Source organism: Chiloscyllium plagiosum, unplaced genomic scaffold (assembly GCF_037043375.1).
Source record: "Chiloscyllium plagiosum isolate Xiang-an unplaced genomic scaffold, Cpla_swu_hap1 HiC_scaffold_45, whole genome shotgun sequence".
NCBI lineage: Eukaryota > Metazoa > Chordata > Chondrichthyes > Orectolobiformes > Hemiscylliidae > Chiloscyllium > Chiloscyllium plagiosum.
Genome location: NW_028270183.1, coordinates 36,214,800 through 36,236,304, shown reverse-complemented (window position 1 = coordinate 36,236,304; position 21,505 = coordinate 36,214,800). Strand labels below are relative to the sequence as shown.

Below are 21,505 nucleotides of genomic sequence, written 5' to 3'. Positions count from 1 at the left end.
ACCCCTTCCAAAAGACAGTCAAACAATTTTGACAGACATGGCTTCCCATGCACAAAACCACGCTGACTATCCCTAATCACTCCCTGACTTTGGAAATGCATCTGGATCCTGTCCCTCAGAGTTTCCTCCAACAACAAACCCATTACTGACATCAAGTTGTGGCTTTTCCATGCTGCAACATTAGCCACCCTCCAGTTTTGCAGCACGTGACCCACGGCTATCGATGATATAAATATCTGCTACAGGCCCTGCAATGTCTTAGCGAGCTTCCCATAATGTCCTGACATTCATCTGATCAGGTCACATGGATTTATCTAGCTTTGTATTTTAAGACTTCTGGCATCCCTGCAGCAATGTTGACCGTTTCCGAGGCATCCCTCTTTTCCACCAAGTTGCCTCTCTTCCATGAGTCTCCCCCCAGGAAATACAGAAGCAAAATATTGTTTTCGGATCTGACTCACCTCCAGTGAGTCCACATATGGACAGCCTTATTGATCTGTTAGGGGCCCTATTCTGTTCTGTTGAGTTTACAGAAAAAAAACTCAGTCCATTTGATGAACTGAGCATTCCCAGGCTCGAGCAGCAGGTATCCCATTGACAACTGACTGAGAAACATAGAATCCCGATAGTTGGAAGCAGGCCCTTTGGCTCATTGAGTACAGACCAACCCTGGGGAGAGTGACCCGCTCACCTACCCTCTCCATGTAACACAGCATTTCCTATCATTAACCCACCTAGCCTCCATATTTCTGAGCATTAATAGAAATTTAGCATGGCCAATTCACCTGACTTGCACATCTTTGGACTGTGGGAGAAAAGCAGAGCACCCAGAGAGGACCTACACATACACAGGGAAAATGTGCAAGCTCCACACAGCAGTTGACTGAGGGTGAAATTGAACCCAGAACCCTCACACTGAGACATTGTACCGCCATGCTGAGGTAAATGACTAACCCCTAACCTTGAGATTATTGCCTCTAATACTACACTCCTCAGCTCTGGGAGGAAGAAGTCTCCTGGCTCTGAGCCGGTCACACTCCCTGAAGAATTGTTGCAATGGGATGATGTCATTGTGAACCCCGTGTAGATCCTTCTCATTTCAGATCAGTTCCCCATTCCTTAACCTGGTGTCTTTCAGATCACTGGGGATTTCCTGATCTACACCACTCACCTGACCCACACCCCAAACTATCCTGGATCTGTCATTGTGAGAACCAATGGGGCTGTTGTTCCCATTGAGTGTCGTTATTTGAGGTGAGAATCTTTACTCGATTGTCAATATGATCCCCAGCTGCTGCTGTTGTCTGACCCTGGCCTAAAATGTCTGCCCTGTCTCTTCCCAGGATGGGCAATGTGAGCAGTAACCCCATCAATCCCACCTGGATCCCATTCAGCTCCACCAGGTCTGGAGAAGGCCATCTGTCATTCTCCCTGCGTCTAATGAATGGTACGTGATGGGTGACTGGGGAGGGGTCTCCTGGTGTCACTCACTGCGAGTTACACTCACTGTCTCCAACCCTTGTCCTCCTGTACTTCAGGTGACTGGCTTACAGAGCGCCCTTCCACTATCTACTCCCTGGGAGACCTCATTCACATTGAGGCGTCTGTTTCAATGGCCAATCACAAGCCCCTGAAGCTGTACATTGATCGCTGTGTAGCTACACTGAGCCCAGACAAGGTCTCTACCCAGAGATACCCATTGTAGTCAATGATGCTGTAAGGAGCTCTCTGCTATCTCCAGCTGCTCCCATCTCAATGGCTTCCCTCCTTCACTTCACGGCCCGATGTCCATCTGCAGTTGCCTCCTGGACAGCAAAGCTGGGGACTCCTTTTCAACTTTGTGTTGCCGGGAGCAAGACAAGCTCAGGTTTGACCTGGATGCCTTCTGTTTCTATGGAGATGAGCATTCCTTGGTAAGAGGAAGCTGCTGATTGGCTTCTCCATAGTGGGAGGGAGTCACTAAATGCTGACTTGTTCTGAATGTGTCCCTCAGATTTTCATCACCTGTCACCTGAAAGTTGTTGCTGTGGATCAGGGAGATTCCAGGAACAAAGCTTGTACTTTCCAGAAGCTGCAGAATATGTAAGTTCCCTCTCTCTGTCCCTCAGGGATGTTGTTGTTGGGAGAGGTGATGCACCATGTGGTTGATGGGCTGGTTCTCTTGTTTAGCTGGACCCCATTGGAGGAATCTGACAGTGACATTTGTGCCTGTTGCCATGTGGGAAACTGTGGGAGCACAAGGGAGATCCTGTTCCCCTCCAGAGGAAGGAGAGACCTTGGTCCTGAAGCTGGTAGGACATTGACCATTTTGATGTTGGGGATCCTACCTTCTCCATCTCTCCCTGACTGGAATGTTTGATCTTGCAGAGAGTGAAGCTGGATTCAAGTGGGAAGGGGAGGCCTCACTTGACCCCCTGATCATTCAGGATACTGGGCTGACCAACCTGGCAACTGAGCCCCTGCCTGAGGTGGAGGTAAGGATGCAGGAGAGGTCTCCAGGTGGGGAGTTGGCTGCCTGCTGGTTTCAGGCTGAGAGCCTGAATCCCTGTATCCCTGTATTCACTCTGTATCCCTGGGTCTTTGACCAGGTTCTGGATATGGTGTCAATTGGAACCATAGCCAATCTCAGTGAAGCAAACAGAACATGCTGGAGAAACTCAGTCAACCTCACAGCATCTGGGGAGAAAGACAAAGTATCAAGTGTCTTTTGACACTCTCTTCAGAAGTGTCCAATTGTATTTGCAGCATGAACTGTTTCTCTCTCCTCAGCTGCTGCCAGACCTGAGCTTTTCCAGCATTTTGCGAGTTTCAGATCTCTGACATCCATATTGGCTTTTTCAAACTGAGGGGCTAGTTAAACAGGTATGAGGGGCCAAATGGTCCCTTCATGCCCATAAACCACAATGCTGTGGCTCAGTAAATTCTGAAACGTTTCGCGTACAGTCCAAAGATCAAATGTGTTAAATCCTGCAGGACGGGTGGACCAGTCTTGTATTCCCCAAGTGAATTTCCGACTGTCCTGACCCCTCTCAAACAAGCTGTTTTCTGGTTGGTTATTTCAACTTGGAGTTTATTGAGGGAGTGTATTCATCCACTGGGGGAAAATGGATTGCTGTAGGGATTGAACTCAATATGTAGAAGGCTTCAGACACTCATTTGTCCTTGGTGCTGGGTGTCAGATACACAGCCTGATTGCTGAGGGACGGTAAGCGAGCTGGGTGTGGTCAGGGAATGTCAGAAGCATTAGGATGGAATGGTTTGTGGTTAAAGTGGTTGTAGAATCAGTGGAGAATGGAGCAGACCATGGGTGTGGTGAGGACCCAGCGATATTATTGCTGGCCTGTGAATCCCGAGCCCTGGGTAACTTTCTGTGGACTGCAGTTTGAATCCTGCCACACAGCAGATGATGCAATCTGAATCCATTAAAACAATCGGGAATTATGAGCCTAATGATGAGTATGAACACATTGATGGTTGGAGAAACCCATCTGACTCACTAATGATCCTTTTTTAGGGAAAGTAACTACTGTCCTGAACTGGTCGGGCCTACATGAGACCCACTGAAATGAAGCAGAACCTTGACGACCCTCTGGATAAGTCGGGACGGGCAATAAATACGGGCCTCGCCAGTGATGGCATGTGAATGAATTACAAGGAGAGGTGCTGCAATGGGTTCTCAACCAATGACTGGCTTGGTAAGCCTGGGAACCAGATGAGGTTAGTGCCATCACCAAGGCCATGCCAGGCGATGGAGCAAGCTGTGGTCAACTGCATAGAAACTGTCCACAGCCTTCAGAGGATGGGCACTGGGTTAGGCCAATCACACTGAAGGCCATTGCTGTGTTGCTCATTGGCAGGGATAGAAACCTGATTTGAGGGAGTTTGTTATCAGACTTGGAGAGAACCTGATGAGTATTAGCACCAATGAAGGTGGAAGGGGAACTCCAGTAGCCATCTGTCTAATGGGAACAGGATCCTGGAATCTGTTTTGATAGTTTAAAATGTATTTGGATCATGAATGTACTTTGGGACAGGAAATCTGCCATTCTTGCTGAGTCTGGCCTACATGTGACTCCAGGCCTACAGCAATGGGGTTGTATTTAACCCACTGAAATGAGTGAGCACGCAGCTGAGGTGTATCCAACAGCTTAAAAGCTGTGAATAAAACTGGCTGGGAAACGTGGCCTTACCCCAGTAACCATAAACAAACAGTGCAGGCAGCCCTGCAAGGTTCTCCTTTGCACCATCTCAGGGCCAGTGCTATCATACAAGCCCAGGGTAACCCTGCCATAATTACAGCATTGTACATTACACAGAATGTCCCAAAGACCACAGTCACCATCCCTGGGTGTGTCCTGTCCCACAGACAGGACACACAAAGATAGCAGCACACAGTGTGCTACAGTTAGGAGGGAATTGTCTACATTGTACTAACTTGGATTGAAAGTTGGTTGGCTGATAGGAAACAAAGAGTAATGATAAACGGCTCCATTTCGGAATGGCAGGCAGTGACCAGTGGGGTACGGCAGGGATCAGTACTGGGACCGCAGCTTTTTACAATCTGTTAATGATATAGAAGATGGTATATGCAATAACATTCGCAAATTTGCTGATGATACTAAGCTGGGTGGCAGGGTGAAATGTGAGGAGGATGTTAGGAGATTACAGGGTGACCTGGGCAAGTTAGGTGAGTGGTCAGATGCATGGCAGATGCAGTTTAATGTGGGATAAATGTAAGGTTATCCACTTTGTTGGCAACAACAGGAAGGCAGATTACTACCTAAATGGAATCAATTTAGGTCAAGGGGCATCACAGAGAGATCTGGGTGTTCTTGTACACCAGTCAATGAAGGTAAGCATGCAGGTACAGCAGGTAGTGAAGAAGGCTGGCCTTCATAACAAGAGGGATTGAGTGTAGAAGCAAAGAGGTTCTTCTGCAGCTGTACAGGGCCCTGGTGAGACCATACCTGGAGTACTGTGTGCAGTCCTGGTCTCCAAATTTGAGGAAAGACATTCTGGCTATTGAGGGAGTGCAGCGTAGGTTCACGAGGTCAATTCCTGGAATGGCGGGATTACCTTACACTGAAAGACTGGAGCGACTGGGCTTGTATACCCTTGAGTTTCGAAGACTGAGAGGGGATCTGATTGAGACGTATAAGATTATGAAAGGATTGGACACTCTGGAGGCAGGAAACATGTTTCCGTTGATGGGCGAGTGCTGAACCAGAGGAAACAGCTTAAAAATACGGGGTAGACCATTTAGGACAGAGATGAGGAGAAACTTCTTCACCCAGAGAGTGGTGGCTGTGTGGAATGCTCTGCCCCAGAGGGCAGTGGAGGCCCACTCTCTGGATTCATTTAAGAAAGAGTTGGATAGAGCTCTCAAGGAACCAAGGGTTGTGGAGATAAGGCAGGAAGAGGATACTGATTAGGAATGATCAGCCATGATTATATTGAATGGCGGTGCAGGCTCGAAGGGCAGAATGGCCTACTCCTGCACCTATTGTCTGTTGTCTAACAGCTGCTTTCTATTCACCTGGTCCCTAATCTTATACACCTCCACCAAATCTCCTCTCAATCTCTCTGCTCCAAGAGAACAACCTTCCGAGCTTATCCAAGGTCTCCTCGTAGCTGCAATGTTCAATCCCAGACAACATTCGGGTGAATCTCCTCTGTACATTCTCTAGTATAACCACACCCTTCCTGTTGTGGGGTGACCAGAACTGCACACAGTACTACAGCTGTGTCCTCTAATCAAAGATCTGTACAGCTTCAACATGACCTCCCTATTCTTACAGTTTATACTTGAACTGACACAGGCAAGCATCAACAGGTCATTTTAACTCCTCTGTAAACCCATCCAGCCACCTTCAGGGGTCTGTGGAATAGTATCCCAAGATCCCTCTGTTCCTGAGCTTCCTAGTGTCCTGCCATTCATCGAGAACATCCTTTTCTTCTTTGTTCCCTCGAAAGTGCATCCCTTCACATTTCTCAGGGACAGAATAAGAACGAGGAGCAGTAGTAGGCCATCTGGCTGATCTTTTTGTGGCCTTAGTTCCACTTACCCGCCCTCTCACTCTAACCGTTAATTCTTTTATTGTTCAAAAAAAAACATATCTTAGCCTTAGAAACATTTACTGAAGTAACATCAACTAACTTCATTGGGGCAGGGAACTCCATAGATTCACAACCCTCTGTGTGAAGATGTTCCTTCTCAATTCAGTCTGAAATCTGTTCCTTCTAATTGAGCTATACCCACCTGTCCGAGTTTCACCTGCCAGTGGAAGCATCCTCTCTATGTCTATGTCTATCACATCTATTCCTGTCATCATTTTATGTTTCTCTAAGATCATCCCTCGTTCCTCTGAATTCCAATGAAGAGAATCCCAGTCTACTCAGTCTCTCCTCATAAGCCATCTCTCTCAACGCTGGAACCCACCCAGTGAACCGCCTCTGCGTCCTCTCTAGTGCCGGTACATCCTTTCTCAAGGAAGACCAAAACTGCACGCGGTACTCCAGTTATGGCCCCACCAACACCCTGTGCTGCCACAATATAATCTCCCTGCTTTTAAACAATCCCTTTAGCAATAAAAGGACAATTTTCCATTTGCCTTCTTAATGACCTGCTGTACCTGCAGACCAACTTGGGATTCATGCTCAAGGACACCCAGGTCCCTCTGCATGGCAGCATGCTGCAACTTTTTACCATTCAAGTATTCGTCCTTTTTACTGTTACTCCTATCAAAATGGATGACTTCACACTTATTAACATTATATTCCATTTGCCAGACCTTTGCCCCTCACTGTAAGTATCTAGGTTCCTCTAAAATTCACAGTCCTCCACACACTTTGCATCTTTGTGTCATTTGCAAACTTTGACACAATGCACCTCGATCCCAATTCCGAATCATCTGTGTAAATTGTGAATAATTGTGGCCCCAACAACGATCCCTAAGGCACAGCGCGAGGGATTGTTTGCTAACCAAAATAGCATACACATCCCCACGCTTTTCTTCCTGTTAGTCAACCAATCCTGTATCCATATTAATACTTTATCCGTAATGCCATGCATCTTTATCTTAGGCAGCAGCCTCTCGTGCAGCACCTTGATGAAGACCTTTTGGAAACCCACTGGCTCCCTGTGGTCCACCGTGCTCATCATGGTTTCATAAAATTCCAAAAGATGAGTTAGGAGTGACCTGCCCTTCATGAACTCACGCTGCATCTGCACAATGGGACAATTTCTATCTTGATGCCTTACTATTCCTTCCTTCATAACAGACTCAAGCATCTTCCCCACTACAGAGGTTAGGCCAACCAGTCTACAATTCCCCATCTTGTCTACTGCCCTGTTGAAACATTTGCTGTTTTCCAATCTGCTGGAACTGCCCCAGAGTACAGCAAGTTTTGGAACATTCCCACAAGTGCACTTGCTCTTCCTCCTGCCATCTCCTTTAGCCCCCTGCGATGCCTTCCATCAGGGCCAGGAGACTTGTCGTCTTAGCTCCATGAGCTTGCCCGAAGATACCTCTTCCCTGATCATGATTGTTTCCAGGTCCTCCCCTACTTTTGTCTCTCTGTCAATTACTGGCATGTTATTCATGTCCTTCACTGTGAAGGCTGACACCCAAAACCCTGTTCAATGCCTCAGCCATTTCATCATATCCCATGACTAAATTCCCCTTCTCATCCTCTAGGACACCAATGTTTACTTTAGCCATTCTTTTTCCATTCCATACATTTATAGAAACCTTAGCAATCTGTCTTTATATTCTGGGCTAGTTTTTTATTCCTCTCATAGACTATCTTACTTTTCTTTATAGCTCTATTTGTGGCTTTCTGTTGACCTTTAAAACTTTCCCAATGTTGTGCTTTCCCATGACTTCTCATTTGATTTGATAGCCTCCCTTGGCACATTACCCCTTTTCTTACAATCCTTTCTTTTCACTGGAATATACTATTGCTGAGCACATTGAAATATTGCTTTGAAAGTCCTCCATTGCTCGTCGACTGTGCCACCATAAGGTCTTTGGTTCCAGTCTACTTTAGCCAAATCCTCCCACATCCTATTGAGGTCCCCCGTGTTTAAGCACAGGGCTCTGGTATCGGATTTTACCTTCACGCTCTCCAGCTTTATTCTAAATTCAACCAAACTGTGATTGCTCCTTCCAAGAAGATTCCGAAATATGAAGTCATTAATTATTCCCGTCTCATTACACAGGACCTGATCGAGGATAGCTTGCTGTTGTGGTTCTGTTCGCCAAGCTGGAAGTTTTTGTTGCAAACGTTTCGTCCCCTGGCTAGGCGACATCATCAGTGCTTGGGAGCCTCCTGCGAAGCACTTCTTTGATGTTTCCTCCGGTGTTTATAGCGGTCTGTCCCTGCCGCTTCCGGTTGTCAGTTTCAGCTGTCCGCTGTAGCGGTTGGTATATTGGGTCCATGTCGATGTGTTTGTTGATGGAGTTTTTGGATGAATGCTATGCCTCTAGGAATTCCCTGGCTGTTCTCTGTCTGGCTTGCCCTATGATAGTAGTGTTGTCCCAGTCATGTTGCTTGTTATCTGCGTGTATGGCTACTAAGGATAGCTGGTTTCGTGGCTAGTTGATGTTCATGTATGCGGATTGTTAGCTGTCTTCCTGTTTGTCCTATATACTGTTTTGTGCAGTCCTTGCATGGTATTTTGTACACTACATTAGTTTTGCTCATGTTGGGTATCGGGTCCTTCATTCTGGTGAGTTGTTGTCTGAGCGTGGCTGTTGGTTTGTGTGCTGTTATGAGTCCTAGGGGTCGCAGTAGTCTGGCTGTCAGTTCTGAGATGCTCCTGATGTATGGTAGTCCTTTTGGTTGTGGTATGTCCTCGTTCCGTGGTCTTTCTCTTAGGCATCTGTTGATGAAGTTGCGCGGGTATCCGTTTTTGGCGAATACCTTGTATAGGTGTTCCTCTTCTTCTTTTTGCAGTTCTGGTGTACTGCAGTGTGTTGTGGCCCTTTTGAATAGTGTCCTAATCCAGCTTCGTTTGTGTGTGTTGGGGTGGTGACTTTCATAGTTTAGGACTTGGTCTGTGTGTGTGGCTTTCCTGTATACCCTTGTGGTGAATTCTCCGTTCGGTGTTCTCTGTACCATCACGTCTAGGAATGGGAGTTGGCTATCCTTTTCTTCTTCCCTCGTGAATCGGATTCCTGCAAGTGTGGCGTTGATGATCCGGTGTGTTTTTTCTATTTCCGTGTTTTTAAATGATTACAAACGTGTCAGACATAGCTGACCCAGAGTTTGGGTTGAATTTGTGGTAGGACTGTTTGTTCTAACCTTTGCATAACTGCCTCTGCTATGAGTCCCGAGATTGGTGATCCCATGGGTGTTCCGTTGATTTGTTCGTAAATCTGGTTGTTGAATGTGAAGTGTGTTGTGAGGCACAAGTCCAGTAGTTTAAGTATGCCGTCTTTGTTGATAGGTTCAGCGTCCTGTTTTCTGTTCTGTATGTCCAGTAGGTTGGTATTGTTTCTCTGGCTAGGGTTTTGTCAATCGAAGTGAACAGTGCCGTCACGTCGAATGATATCATGGTTTCTTCTTTGTCAATGTGTATATTTCCGATGTCCAAGAACTCCTGTGTTGATTGTATAGAGTGTTTGGATCCGCTGACCAGGTGTTTCAGTTTCTGTTGTAGTTCTTTGGCCAGTTTGTATGATGGTGTCCCTGGTAGTGATGCTATGGGTCTGAGTGGGATGTCTGGTTTGTGCACTTTAGGTAATCCATAGAATCTGGGGGTGTTGTTGCTTTCCGGTTTCATTCTTTGTAGGTCAGCTCTGGTTATCTGTCCGTTTTTTTGTAGATTCCTTAGTGTGTTATTTATCCTATTGGTGAGTTGTGGTGTGGGGTCAAATTCCTTCATTTGGTAGGTGTTGATATCTGTAAGTAGTTGTGCTTTTTGGATGTAATCAGATTTATCTAGGATGACCGTCATTCTGCCTTTATCTGCTGGTAGTATGATTATGTTCTTATCGTTTCTTAGTGATTTCAGTGCTTCCCTCTCCTTGGTGTTGAGGTTATGTGTTTGTTTTTTTCCTTATTATCATAGGTACGACAGTTTGTCTCACTGTTTGTATCTCTTCTGTCAGTCCATTGTTCTTGAGTGTGCATCCTAGTGCTGCTAGGAAGTCTGCTGTCTTGGCGTCCCTGTGGTTGTAGTCGAGTCCCTTGGCCAGTATTGTTCTTTCCGTGTCTGTGAGCTGTCTGTGGGAGAGGTTTTTAACCCAGGTGTGTGTTGTAGTGTCCTCTTTGTTGTGTGTTAGTTTGGCCATTTTTTCTTTTAGTGCCGTTTTTTGTGGTGTGCTGTCCTGTTCTGCCCTATGGTGACAGCCTGTTCTATGGTCCGGGTCCATTCACGATTCGTGGTTTTTGAAATTAACGACTTTTGGCGCGCAATTTATTGTTTGTACTTGTGGAGTCGGTTGTGCGCGTCTGTGATCATTACCTGGATCATCCTGAATCCGTTCTGCTTGGCTGTTTCCCTGGCTTGTGGGTTGTTGACTGGCGGTCTGTATCTGACACATTGTGGAAGGATTCGATTGTTTCGGCATTCGTGTAGGAACCGGAGTTGTTCGTATATGGCGCTTAGTCGGTTAGCGCAGGATTCCCATTTCCTGGCTTGTCACAGCGTCTCTCGCCCGTAAGTGTTCAAAGTTTGTGCGAAGATTTGTAGCTCGGGTGCTCGTTGTTGTGGTTCTGTTCGCTGAGCTGGAAGTTTTTGTTGCAAACGTTTCGTCCCCTGGCTAGGCGACATCATCAGTGCCTGGGAGCCTCCTGCGTAGCGCTTCTTTGATGTTTCCTCCGGTGTTTATAGTGCATCAGGACACTATTCAAAAGGGCCACAACACACTGCAGTACACCAGAACTGCAAAAAGAAGAAGAACACCTATACAAGGTATTCGCCAAAAACGGATACCCGCGCAATTTCATCAACAGATGCCTAAGAGAAAGACCACGGAACGAGGACATACCACAACCAAAAGGACTAGCCACACTACCATACATCAGGAGCATCTCAGAACTGACAGCCAGACTACTGCGACCCTTAGGACTCATAAAAGCACTGATGATGTCGCCTAGCCAGGGGACGAAACGTTTGCAACAAAAACTTCCAGCTCGGCCAACAGAACCACAACAACGAGCACCCGAGCTACAAATCTTCGCACAAACTTTGAATAGCTTGCTCCGTCCTCAGTCCCATTAGACCATAAGACCATAAGACATATGAGCGGAAGTAAGGCCATTCGGCCCATCAACTCCACTCCGCCATTCAATCATGGCTGATGGGCATTTCAACTCCACTTTCCCGCATTCTCCCCGTAGCCCTTAATTCCTTGTGACATCAAGAATTTATCAATTTCTGCCTTGAAGACATTTAGCGTCCCAGCCTCCACTGCACTCTGTGGCAATGAATTCCTCTCTCTGGCTGAAGAAATGTCTCCACATTTCTGTTCTGAATTTACCCCCTCTAATTCTAAGGCTGTGTCCACGGGTCCTAGTCTCCTCACCTAACGGAAACAATTTCCTAGCGTCGACCCTCTCCAAGCCATGTATTATCTTGTAAGTTTCTATTAGATCTCCCCGTAATCTTCTAAACTCCAATGAATACAATCCCAGGATCCTCAGCCGTTCTTCGTATGTTAGACCTACCATTCCAGGGATCATCCGTGTGAATCTCCGCTGGACATGCTCCAGTGCCTGTATGTCCTTCCTGAGGTGTGGGGACCAAAACTGGACACAGTACTCCAAATGGGGCCTAACCAGAGCTTTATAAAGTCTCAGTAGCACAACAGTGCTTTTATATTCCAACCCTCTTGAGATAATTGACAACATTGCATTCGCTTTCTTAATCACGGACTCAACCTGCATGTTTACCTTTAGAGAATCCTCGACTAGCACTCCCAGATCCCTCTGTACTTTGGCTTTACGAATTTTCTCACCGTTTAGAAAGTAATCCATGCTTCTATTCTTTTTCCCCAAAGTGCAAGACCTCGCATTTGCTCACATTGAATTCCATCAACCATTTCCTGAACCACTCCTCCAAACTGTCTAGATCCTTCTGCAGCCTCCCCACTTCCTCAGTACTACCTGCCTGTCCACCTAACTTTGTATCATCGGCAAACTTCACTAGAATGCCCCCAGTCCATTCATCCAGATCATTAATATATAATGTGAACAGCTGTGGCCCCAACACTGAACTCTGCGGGACACCGCTTGTCACCGGCTGCCATTCCAAAAAAGAACCTTTTATCCCAACTTCTGTCAGACAGCCAATCCTCAATCCATACCAGTAACTCACCTCGAACACCATGGGCCCTCACCTTGCTCAGCAGTCTCCGGTGTGGCACCTTATCAAAGGCCTTTTGGAAGTCTAGGTAGACCACATCCACTGGGTTTCCCTGGTCTAACCTACTTGTCACCTCTTCAAAGAACTCCAACAGGTTTGTCAGGCACAACCTCCCCTTACTAAATCCATTACAATGTGATGTACAATTTGGGTAGCCTATAGACTACACCTATCAGTGACTTTTTCCTTCCTTGAATTCTCCATGGAACCAATATCATCTCTCAGCAACACCCAGATGTCGTCCTTGGATATCAGGAGCGGCATCACCTCCCTTACCTTCCTGTCTGTCTGTCTGTCCTTCCAAATAGCCTGATACCCCGGGATGTTTAACTCCCACTCATGACTTGGTGGGAGAGCATTTCGATGATAGTGAGAAACTTTTACTATCGTCATGGAGAGGGATAGGAGCAGATGGTTTGGGAAAGTATTTAACTAGGAGAGGGGGAATTACAGCACTATTACCCTGGAACTGCTGTGTCTAAATTGGGAACAGAAAAATGCGCAACAGAAATGTGGAGGTTGTTTAGGGAGCACTTGCTGATAATGCTGGACAGGTTTGTCCCACTGAGGCAAGAAAGGGATGGTAGGGTGAAGGAACCTTGGATGACAAGAAATGTGGAAGATCTAATTGAGAGAAATAATGAAGCTTACTTAAGGTTGAGGAGGCAAGGATCAGACAGGGCTCCAGAGAGTTACGAGATAGCCAGGAAAGAACTGAAGAATGGACTTATGAGAGCTAGATGGGGGCATGAAAATGCTTTAGCGGTTGGATTAAGGAAAACCCTAAGGAATTCTACACTTATGTGAGGAACAAGAGGATGGCCAGAGTCAAAGTAGATCAGGGATAGTGGAGGGACCTTGTGCCTGGAGTCGGAGGAGGTAGGGGAGGTCCTTCATGATTACTTTGCTTCAGTAATCACTACTGAGAGGGACTTTTACCTTTGTGAGGACAGCGTAAAGCAGGCTGATATGCTTCAACAGGTTGATGGTAAGAAAGAGGATGTGCTGAAAAGATGGGCCAGATGGGATATACCTAAGATTACTACAGGGTGCAAGGGAAGAGATTGCTGTGCCTTTGGCGATGATCTATGTCCTCACTGTCCACTGGAGTAGTAGCAGATGATTGGAGGGTGGCAAATGTTATTCCCTTGTTTACAAAAGCGAATAGGGATAATTCTGGGAATTACAGACCAGTCAGTCTTATGTCTGTAGTGGGCAAATTATTGGAGAGACTGAGAGACAGGACAGATGATTACTTGGAAAACCATAGTTTCATTAGAGATAGCACGGCTTTGTGAGTGGCGGGTCATGCCTCACAAGCTTTGTTGAAGGATATGACAAAACACATTGATGAAGGTAGAGTAATGGATATGATGTAAATGGATTTTAGCAAAGCATTTGATAAGGTACCTCATGGTAGGGGCATTCAGAAAGTAAGGAGGCATAGGATACAGGGATATCTCCTGTCTGGACACAGAATTGGCTGGCCAATAGAGGACAGAGGGTGGTAGTAGATGGAAAGTATTCAGCCTGGAGCTCGGTGACCAGTGGTGTTCCACAGGGATCTGTTCTGGGACTTCTGCTCTTTGTGATTTTTAGAAATGACTTGGTGAGGAAGTAGAAGGGTGAGTTAATAAGTTTGACAATGGCATGACCGTTGGTGGAGTGGTTGATAGTTTGGAGGGCTGGTGTAGTTGCAACGGGACATTGACAGGATGCAGAGCTGGGCTGAGAAGTGGCAGATGGAGTTCAACCTGAAAAACTGTGAAATGATTCATTTTGGAAGTTTGAATCTGGGGGTCCATGTCCATAGATCCCTCAAATTTGTCACCCAAATTGATAGGGTTGTTAAGAAGTTACATGGTATGTTGCCTTTCATTAGCAGGGGAATTAAGTTTAAGAGCTGTAAAGTTGTGCTGCAGCTCTGTAGAGCCCTGGTTAGACCACACTTGGAATATTGTGTTCAGTTCTGGTCGCCTCGTTATCAGAAGCTTTATAGAGAGTGCAGAGAAGATTTACCAGGATGCTGCCTGGACTGGAGAGCATGTCTTATGAAGAAAGGTTGAGGGAGCGAGGGTTTTTCTCATTGGAGCAAAGAAGGATGAGAGATGACTTGACAGAGATGTACAAGATGATGAGAGGTATAGATAGAGTGAATAGAACAAGACTTTTTTCGAGAGCGGAAATGACTATCATGAAGGACATAATTTTAAGGTGATTGGAGGAAGGTTTAGAGGAGATGTCAGAGGTAGGTTCTTTACACAGAGTGGTGTGTGTGTAGAATGCACTGCCAGCAGTGGTAGTAGTGTCAGATACATTCGGGACATCTAAGCGACTCTTGGATAGGCACATAGATAATAGTGGAATGAAGGGAATGTAGGTTAGTTTGATCTTCCAGGTCAGCACAACATCGAGGACTGAAGGGCCTGTACTGTTCTGATCTATGTTCTATGACCATCCTGTAACCATGTCTCCATTATTGCTACTAAATCATATTCATTTGCGATGATTTGTGCCATTAACTGAACGACCTTGTTACAGATGCTACGAATATTTAGCTAAAGTGTCCTTATGCTAGTTTTCATACCTTCATGATTTCCAACATCTCTAATAACGTCTCCCGAGTTATCCTTCCTTTTTCCTTCTTTCATGGTCTGCCTTGTAGTTAAGGGGGAGAAGGAGAAGACAGCAGAAACTGGAAAGCAGAGTCAAACAGTGTGGTGCTGGAAAAGCACAGCAGGCAGCATCCAAGGAGCAGAAGGCACGACGTTTTGAGCATAAGCTCTTCATCAGGAATGATAAACTTCATCAGTTTAGGTGGAGACCGTCCCTGCTATACAGATCCCTACCCCATGAAATGGAACCCCTCCTTCCCTTCCCACACCACTCTTCACCACATTTTCCCTTCTCTAATTTCCTCATCCCTAAGCCAATTTGCACCTCTCACTAATGCTGCCATTGGACCAATCCATTTGTATTCTCCTACAACCTAACACATTCCTCTGCATTGTCAACCACCCGACCAATCATTGTGTCACCCACAAATTAACTGATCATCCTCCCCCGCTCTCTCGAACATCATTTATGGAGATGACAAACAGCGTGGGACCCAGCACCAATCCAAGTGGTACACCGCTGCTCCAGTCACACAGATAAACTTCAACAACAACCCTCTGTCTCCTGCTCAAAGACAGTTCTGGATCTAACTTCCGAACGTACCCTGGATCCAATGGGATTTTATCTTTATTAGCTTCCCGTGTGGGACCTTGTCTCAGGCCTTACTGAAATCGATAGAAACTACATTGTCTAATTCGCCACCATCAACATTCCCTCACTCCAACATTGGTCGACACTGACGGATTGTGTGTGGCCTACAACATACACTGCAGCAATTTACCAAGGCTCCTCCAACAGCAACTTCCAAACCTGCGACCGCTCGCACCCAGAAAGTTCACACCTTCCTCCCATGTTACACAGTTGGAACGTCGCTGAAACTGGGTTCACACATTCCTGTACCACTCTCCCGAACACCTTCTCAAGGATAGCTGGGGATTTTCCAGCAACACATTTTCAGCTCTGATCTCCAGCATCTGCAGTCCTCACTTTCTCCTCCTCGCTGGGGGTTGGTCAGGAAATGTTGGCATGGCCTGCACTGCCCACATCCACCCAGTAACCAATAAAAATAAGCAGGCAGTAACCAACCAAGAGAGGAGCCCCCAAGGGGATGTAAATGGAAGGACAATGAGCACAGTAACATCCAGAGGAAAAGGAGTTTGAACCAAAACTTACAGGAAGAAATTAAGCAAAACAGGGCTGAGGAGATGTTCCTGGATTTGTTGAACACCGTGTTGTGTGAAAAGCTGCAAAGTGACTCAGTGAAAGAGGAGGTCCTTTTCCTCGAGTTTACACTGAGCTTTATCCCAGCACAGCTGGAGGCCATAGACCTCAATCCTGTCCCCATCAACACTCCCACAGGAAGGTACAGATCAGGCTCAGATACAGACTGAGGCTCCTTTATACTAAAAGGAATGGTCCCTCTGCACTTTTCCACTGAAGCAAAAACTCCCCTTACCCTATCCCCATCCAACAGGGACAGCTACAGATTGATAATGTATAAAGCTCCCTGTTCTCTTTTAAGCTGAAAGTGAACCTACCTCAACACTGTTCATATCAAACACTCCCAGAACAGGGACATGATGCAATGAGATTCTTACAAATAAAACACTATCTAATCTTTGAAACTGAAAGTAAAGCTCAATCTTCCTTTTTAAAATGAATGGAAAGCTCCCTCAACACCCCTGACCTGCATTGACCTACTGCCATCCCACCTACCTTCGCTCACCACACCCACCCTCCTATTAATCACTCAGCCCCCTTTCCCAACCCACATTCCTGATGACAGGCTGATGCCTGAAACACCGACTCACTTGCTCCTTGGATTTTGCATAACCTGCTGTGCTTTACCACACTTTATGACTCTCACCTCCAGCATCTTCAGACCTCACTTTCACCCTCAACATGATCCCAACCAATCAATCTCTCCCACAAGCAAGGTCAGCGTGGGATTAGATACAGAATACAACTTCCCCCGCTCATTTACACTGAACGTAAAGCTGCTTCTACACTTGTAAACTAAATGTAAAGCTACACTGTTTACAGCAAACACTAACAAAGCAGAAACATCACTGAGTTAGAAACAAAGTAAAAGATCCTACTCTTTACAACTGAAACAAAAGCTTCCTCCATTCTTGAAAACTGGAAGGAAAGTTGTCCCCAGGACATAGACAGCACAACGTGAAATACAGAGTAAAACTGCCTCTACTCTATGAATTAAAAGTGAACTTAAAGTTAGGTTCTCCCTACAGTGCCCCAGCCAAGGACAGGTTTAGATACAGAATAAAGCTTCTTCCAACATATACTCCCAAGGATAGGTACAGTACAAGATAAATCCCTTCATTCTGCTCAAACCCTGTTTCTAATTCCCACACAATCTCTCCATGGTTCTCACTGTCAGACTGCCCAGGTTAGGATGGGCAGAATACAGCAGACCCTCTCCAGGCTCAACGAGCTACCTTTGATGATTGTAGTCATGGGGATTTCCTGATGAGATCTTGTGGAGCTGAATTCAGTCAGGTGACAGCACAGCAACTCACAGCCACTCCTATTGGCCCAAATGTAATCGATCCTCCTGAGAACAAAGCCATGAGTTCAGTCATTGGTGGAGATTGTCGAGATTGGGGCTGGTCGATTGGTTCAATGCTGCTGCTCCTGGTCATATTGGTATCAGGTGAGTGTGGGTTGTGTGTATAAAAGGAGCTGGTTGGGGAATGTGGGGATGGTTGAGTTGTTTGGGATCATGGGTGATTTTGTAATGAGGGGTTTGTTCCCTGTGTTAATGTTAGTTGGAGCTGTCTGTTGCTCTGACACATGGCAGCAGTTTTTGAACCAGAGGTTTCCATGGGGAATTGTGAGAGCCAGCCCTGTTCCTGAGAGAGCCCCTTCTCATGGGGGTTCCAGGTTCCCAGTGTCTGAGGTTGTGAGTGTGTCCCCACTACAGACTGTGATGGTGCAGTGTGGAGAGCACAACCTGCTGGTCAAGGCCCAGCTGGATTTATTTGGAACTGGGCACCTGATTAAAGCTGCTGACCTTACCCTGGGGACTGTAGGTTGTCAGCTAACCAGGGTCTACCCTGAGAACCACACTGTCCTCTTTGACTATGGGCTGCATGAGTGTGGCAGCAGATTGCAGGTAATGGGAGTTCTCCACACTTGCAGGAAGCTTGGGTTGTAGCTTATTCCAGTTAGGGTTACATTGAGGAACATTGACTTACTGAGGGTCTGTCTCCTGCTAGTTTCCTATGCTGGATGAGACTAGACATTAACTGGTCTCTATCTCAAAATGTGTGCTGCTGTTCTCATTGGTTTGGAAGCTTTATTATACAGGTGGTTCTGTTACGATGTTTTTGTCTGTGCATTAGCTATAATGTGGTGAAGTGTGAGTGGTTTGATCTTTCACCTGAATGTGAATAGAACACTAGACTTTCTATCGGTGCCTTCCAGCATGACACTTCTCTATAGTGAAATAACAAGAACACAACTGTCATGTTGTAGCAGAATGATGTGCTTAGTTTTGTGGTGAGCAGCCTATTCTCAATCAGATTGGGTTTTTTGACTCACTTAGTCTAGTTTCATCCCAATTGTGGGACTGTTGGGAATAAATTGACTTGTCTAGTCCTTGAGCTCTATATCTGACCTGTTGGTAAAACTGTTTTGGTTCCATTCTGGTTAATTGTTTTTGAACTTGTTTCAGCTTCTCACTGAAACTTTCACTAACCTTGTTAGTAATCCCTTCCCATAATCTGAAGACTTCCTGTTTTACCTTGTAGATAAAGATCGCCATGTTCCTGTTCCATCTATCTGTAATTCTGCTGTGATTTTAAAAACAATCCTGTTCACCAACTGAGCATTCTCTGTCCTTTGGATAGGGAATTCTAATAATTCCTGATTTTTGGAATGATGCAATACCATCTTAAATTGATCCTAAAAACATCACCCCTGACCTGTGACCTATTGCATTCCAGTAATAGTCCCTCCAGCTCTGGGGTCGAGAGACAGGCTCAGGGCCTGGAGGCTGTCACGTTCTGTAAAGAATTCATTTAATGGGATGCTGCTGTTGTGAACCCCATGTAGATCCTTCTCACTAAGAATCAGTTCCCCATTCCTTAAACTGGTGTTTTTCAGATCACTGGGGATTTCCTGATCTACACCACCCACCTGACCCACACCCCAAACTATCCTGGATCTGTCATTGTGAGAACCAATGGGGCTGTTGTTCCCATTGAGTGTCGTTATTTGAGGTGAGAATCTTTACTCGATTGTCAATATGATCCCCAGCTGCTGCTGTTGTCTGACCCTGGCCTAAAATGTCTGCCCTGTCTCTTCCCAGGAAGGGCAATGTGAGCAGTAACCCCATCAATCCCACCTGGATCCCATTCAGCTCCACCAGGTCTGGAGAAGGCCATCTGTCATTCTCCCTGCGCCTAATGAATGGTACGTGATGGGTGACTGGGGAGGGATCTCCTGGTGTCACTCACTGCGAGTTACATTCACTGTCTCCAACCCTTGTCCTCCTGTACTTCAGGTGACTGGCTTACAGAGCGCCCTTCCACTGTCTACTCTCTGGGAGACCTCATTCACATTGAGGCGTCTGTTTCAATGGTCCATCACGTGCCCCTGAAGCTGTACATTGATCGCTGTGTAGCTACACTGAGCCCAGACAAGGACTCCACCCTGAGATACAGGATCATTGACTACAATGGGTAAGGAGCTCTCTGCTATCTCCAACTGTTCCCATCTCAATGGCTTCCCTCCATTCACTTCACGGCCCTTTGTCCATCTGCAGTTGTCTCCTGGACAGCAAAGCTGAGGATTCCTTTTCAACCTTTGTGTTGCTGGGAGACGGGCGGGAGCCAGACAAGCTCAGGTTTGACCTGGATGCCTTTCGTTTCTATGGCGATGAGCATTCCTTGGTAAGAGGAAGCTGCTGATTGGCTTCTCCATAGTGGGAGGGAGTCACTAAATGCTGACTTGTTCTGAATGTGTCCCTCAGATTTTCATCACCTGTCACCTGAAAGTTGCTGCCGTGGATCAGGGAGATTCCAGGAACAAAGCTTGTACTTTCCAGAAGCTGCAGAATATGTAAGTTCCCTCTCTGTCCCTCAGGGATGTTGTTGTTGGGAGAGGTGATGCACCATGTGGTTGATGGGCTGTTTCTCTCGTTTAGCTGGACCCCATTGGAGGAATCTGACAGTGACATTTGTGCCTGTTGCCATGTGGGGAACTGTGGGAGCACAAGGGAGATCCTGTTCCCCTCCAGAGGAAGGAGAGACCTTGGTCCTGAAGCTGGTAGGACATTGACCATCTTGATGTTGGGGATCCTCCCCTCTCCATCTCTCCCTGACTGGATGTTTGATCTTGCAGAGAGTGAAGCTGGATTGAAGTGGGAAGGGGAGGTCTCACTTGGTCCCTTGATCATCCTGGATACTGGGCTGACCAACCTGGCAACTGAGGTTGAAGGAAGGATACAGGCGAGGTCTCCAGGTGGGGAGCTGCCTACCTGCTAGTTTCCCTTTCTGTCCCTGTTTCTCTCAGTAACCATTGGTTTCTCCTTGTTCTGTAGGTGTGGAGTTGGTTGTGTTGGTGACCCTGACTGTGACAGTGGTCTGTCTGATCTCTGCTTCATTGCTGGCCTCGGTCCTGTACAGGAAACACAAGCGAACACCCATCAACCTGTGATGACATAGTCAATAAAGCAGTGATTCATGGTGTCTTCTGTCTGGAGCTGGTTTTTCTGCATCCTCTTGTTGAAATATTCCTGGGTACAATCTCTGGGCTTGGCCTGTCCAATCCATGCATTGAGCTTCCAGGATGATTGATTGATTGATTGGGTTATTGAAGATATTGTTTGCAGTTTGCTTTATCCAGTGAGTACAGGGGGCTGTAGACCTCACTGGAAAGGGGTTTCTGAATTTGATTGCAGAACATGCTGCAGGAACTGTTTCCAGTCTGTTCTGATCCTCTTCAGAAGTGTCCAAGTGGATTCCCACTGTTCCTGTCTCTATAGTTCAGTCAGCCAGAGTGAGGCATCCATTGGGAAATGACTTGCTGCAGGATCTGAGAGAAATGCCTGCAGCTTTCTCCATTGAGAGTTGGCCTCAGGGTGTCAGATATAGAACCTGATTTGGGAGCCAGTGGGGCGAGGACCTGGCTGTAGGGTATATTCCAGGGTTTTGAAGGTTGCTTTTGTGGTGCTGAGGGTGGCTGTAGGGTCAGTGCAGGCTGAAGCAGCCCAGAGAATGGTGTTGTAATGGGCTGAGAATTAGTTGTAGTGGATTCTCAGGATGTGACTGCCCCAGTAAGCCTTGGAACCAGGTGAGGTTAGTCCTATCCAAAGGGCAATGACTGGTGGTGGGGAGGGTGTTTCGGGGAATGGCCTACCCCAATGCTGATTGGGCAATGGATTATCTGTGTGCCTGAGGCTATGACCAGACAGGGGCATAGAAAATGGGTGGTTTTCAATTCCCTAAAGTGGAAACAGGACTTTCAACTCCTTTTTATGGGAGAAAGGTCATG

At 46.4% G+C, this 21,505-nt stretch overlaps 1 protein-coding gene across 1 annotated transcript; it reads left to right on the top strand.

The window, feature by feature from the left end:
• The first annotated feature begins 1,784 nt into the window (after window positions 1–1,784).
• On the top strand, window positions 1,785–20,668 carry LOC148136475 (zona pellucida sperm-binding protein 3-like). Its single transcript, XM_087983343.1, has 12 exons — window positions 1,785–1,913; window positions 1,994–2,082; window positions 2,170–2,291; window positions 2,368–2,474; window positions 17,931–18,122; window positions 19,115–19,230; window positions 19,320–19,423; window positions 19,515–19,692; window positions 19,776–19,902; window positions 19,983–20,071; window positions 20,157–20,278; window positions 20,553–20,668. Exons 1-12 carry the CDS (start codon window positions 1,785–1,787, stop codon window positions 20,666–20,668), a joined length of 1,491 nt encoding a protein of 496 aa, XP_087839469.1.
• Window positions 20,669–21,505: the final 837 nt, after the last annotated feature.

What these genes read in the sequence shown, in the direction of transcription:
- LOC148136475 (XM_087983343.1), top strand. Translation starts at nt 1,785, where the DNA reads ATGTCCATCTGCAGTTGCCTCCTGGACAGCAAAGCTGGGGACTCCTTT. An exon ending in CTCCCTGCGCCTAATGAATG is followed by an intron (nt 19,424 to 19,514) that starts GTACGTGATGGG and finishes CCTGTACTTCAG; the next exon opens with GTGACTGGCTTACAGAGCGC. An exon ending in TTCCAGAAGCTGCAGAATAT is followed by an intron (nt 20,072 to 20,156) that starts GTAAGTTCCCTC and finishes TCTCTCGTTTAG; the next exon opens with CTGGACCCCATTGGAGGAAT.